Source organism: Echinops telfairi, unplaced genomic scaffold (assembly GCF_000313985.2).
Source record: "Echinops telfairi isolate 266 unplaced genomic scaffold, ASM31398v2 ScPeMD7_31;HRSCAF=116, whole genome shotgun sequence".
NCBI classification, from domain to species: Eukaryota; Metazoa; Chordata; class Mammalia; order Afrosoricida; family Tenrecidae; genus Echinops; species Echinops telfairi.
In genome coordinates, this window is record NW_022103928.1 from 13,918,403 (window position 1) to 13,920,294 (window position 1,892).

Here is a 1,892-nt window from a genome sequence, read left to right on the forward strand (position 1 = left end):
TAAGTGGAGGTAATAAAAACATCAACCAGGTTAACCCAGAAAGCATGCTTAATTAGTGCATCTTAAGCTTTTGACTATTAAGTTGGGGGGGGGGGCGCGAGATACCCCCATGCCCTAGATACAAAACCCCCCCCTGCTTTCTTTAAAGCACGTGTTTTCACTGTCAACCTTACTGCTATCGAGTCGATTCCGACGCCTAGTGTGCCTACGTATCAGGTGGCAGGAAACTAACAGCCCAGCTACAGCTCAAATGAAGCTCTGGAGGGCCAGCCCTCACCATGATACAACTTATTTATTAAGGCTCAAAAGTCCTCCTGGGGACAGAATTGCATTTCTAACTTGCTGGCACACAGGCTGTGCGTGATGACCTCCTGTGGCCAAGCCTGCCCCCAGAAGACCTGTTTCCAGTGTCGGAGTCCTCGTGCTCCGTCCTCCCTCTGAAGAAGGCCGTGCGGCTGGTTCAGGAATGCGCTCTGCCGAGGTCAGCCAGCATGCTGTGGGTTTGGTCATAAGCACCGAGAAAGATGAAACCTCCCAGACTGATCGCTGCCATCCGAGGGAAGACACCCGCGAATAATCTAGACAAAAGGCAGGGGGGAAGATCTTACAATTTGTGAGTATAAAAAAGGTCAACAAATTCCACTACCACAGCTTGTTCAACTCCACACACCATGCTCATTAGCCCCCACTCAGCACTTAAAATGGGCTTTTCTCTCTCGTTTAGAACGGCACTGAGTGACATTCCCAAGGCAGCCCGGGACAGTTTGAGCGCGGCTGTTGGTTGGCAGTATGGCTGCATACAGCACTCTTGGCTGGTGAGCACTCGCAGTAAGGAAGGACTCTCCAACAGCCGTGCTTAAAATCTCCCAGAGCCTTTGTTCCAAAGCAGCCCGTGAGCACTGTTCCCAATGGATGAAATCAACTCTTGGGAAAGCAGTAAAGGGCTCGTGGATGAGGCCACAGGGGTTTCCTGAGCTGGAGTCTATAAGTGGTCTCAGCCTGTCCCTGTGACTCCCTCACCGTTTTTTTAGAGACCGTCCACTGAAGCCGCCGTAGTCAGGTCCCCATGCAGCCCCTGCTTTGGGACAGGAGGGGAGCCGCAATAGGTTTAAGTGGCAATCGATAGAAGTTCAATGACCAGGAGGTTTAACATCCTTCAACATTAAGGTGAACGTGGGAGCCACATACACCAATGTTAGGGGAATGTCTACTGGAACTTGGACCTGCTAAAATGCCTCCCGTAGCCACCAGGGAGTCTGGGTGGACTCCGACGCCACAGCATCGAGAAAAGAACAAAACTGCTGCCCGCCGCAGCTAAACAACAGCACTGCACTGCTCACACAGCAGAAGCTGAACAGCAGGAGGGCGTCCTTCCACAGGTCTAGAAAATAGGTCCGAAAGGGTCAAGTCCTGATACTGCAGCTATTTGATAGCCTGTTTGGACACCACGGTCGGACTGGTCTGTATGATAAGCACTCACTCTCCTTTGAGGCTTGGGCGACCTGGGATGCGCCCTGCCTGCATTCCCCAATAGGACCACTGTGCTCAGAACAGTTTCAAACCCAGAACTAGTGGGTATGCTAGGGAGGAGACATGGGATTCTACCGTATATACTTTTGTATAAGCCGGCCCAAATATCAGCCAAGGCACCTAATTTCTCCACAAAAAACAGCATTAAAAATGTGCTGAAAAACAACATACGTGAGTACAGTGAACCCTCGCCACTTCACGCTTCGACTTCCGCTTCACTCTATCGCGGTTTTTGCGTAACAGCGCATGCTCTGTCATTACTGACACTGATTGGCTCATACTGTACACGCTTCTGTCTGCATCGCTACGTAGCGGAGCTACGTATCAGATGCATTTTTGCTTTTGTACAGTGTACTGTAATT

General features: G+C 50.7%; 1 protein-coding gene across 2 annotated transcripts in view; it reads right to left on the minus strand.

Moving 5' to 3' along the window:
* Positions 1-273: 273 nt before the first annotated feature.
* The window catches only part of SLC25A26 (solute carrier family 25 member 26), a 153,282-nt gene continuing 151,663 nt past the window's right edge, over positions 274-1,892 (minus strand). The window contains exon 10 of one of the 2 annotated variants that reach the window (XM_004702417.2): positions 274-578. In XM_004702417.2, the coding sequence (XP_004702474.1) occupies positions 461-578 (118 nt within the window). In that variant the 3' untranslated portion in view covers positions 274-460. The remainder of the gene's footprint in view (positions 579-1,892) is intronic. The other variant, XM_045289852.1, reaches the window with a different exon arrangement.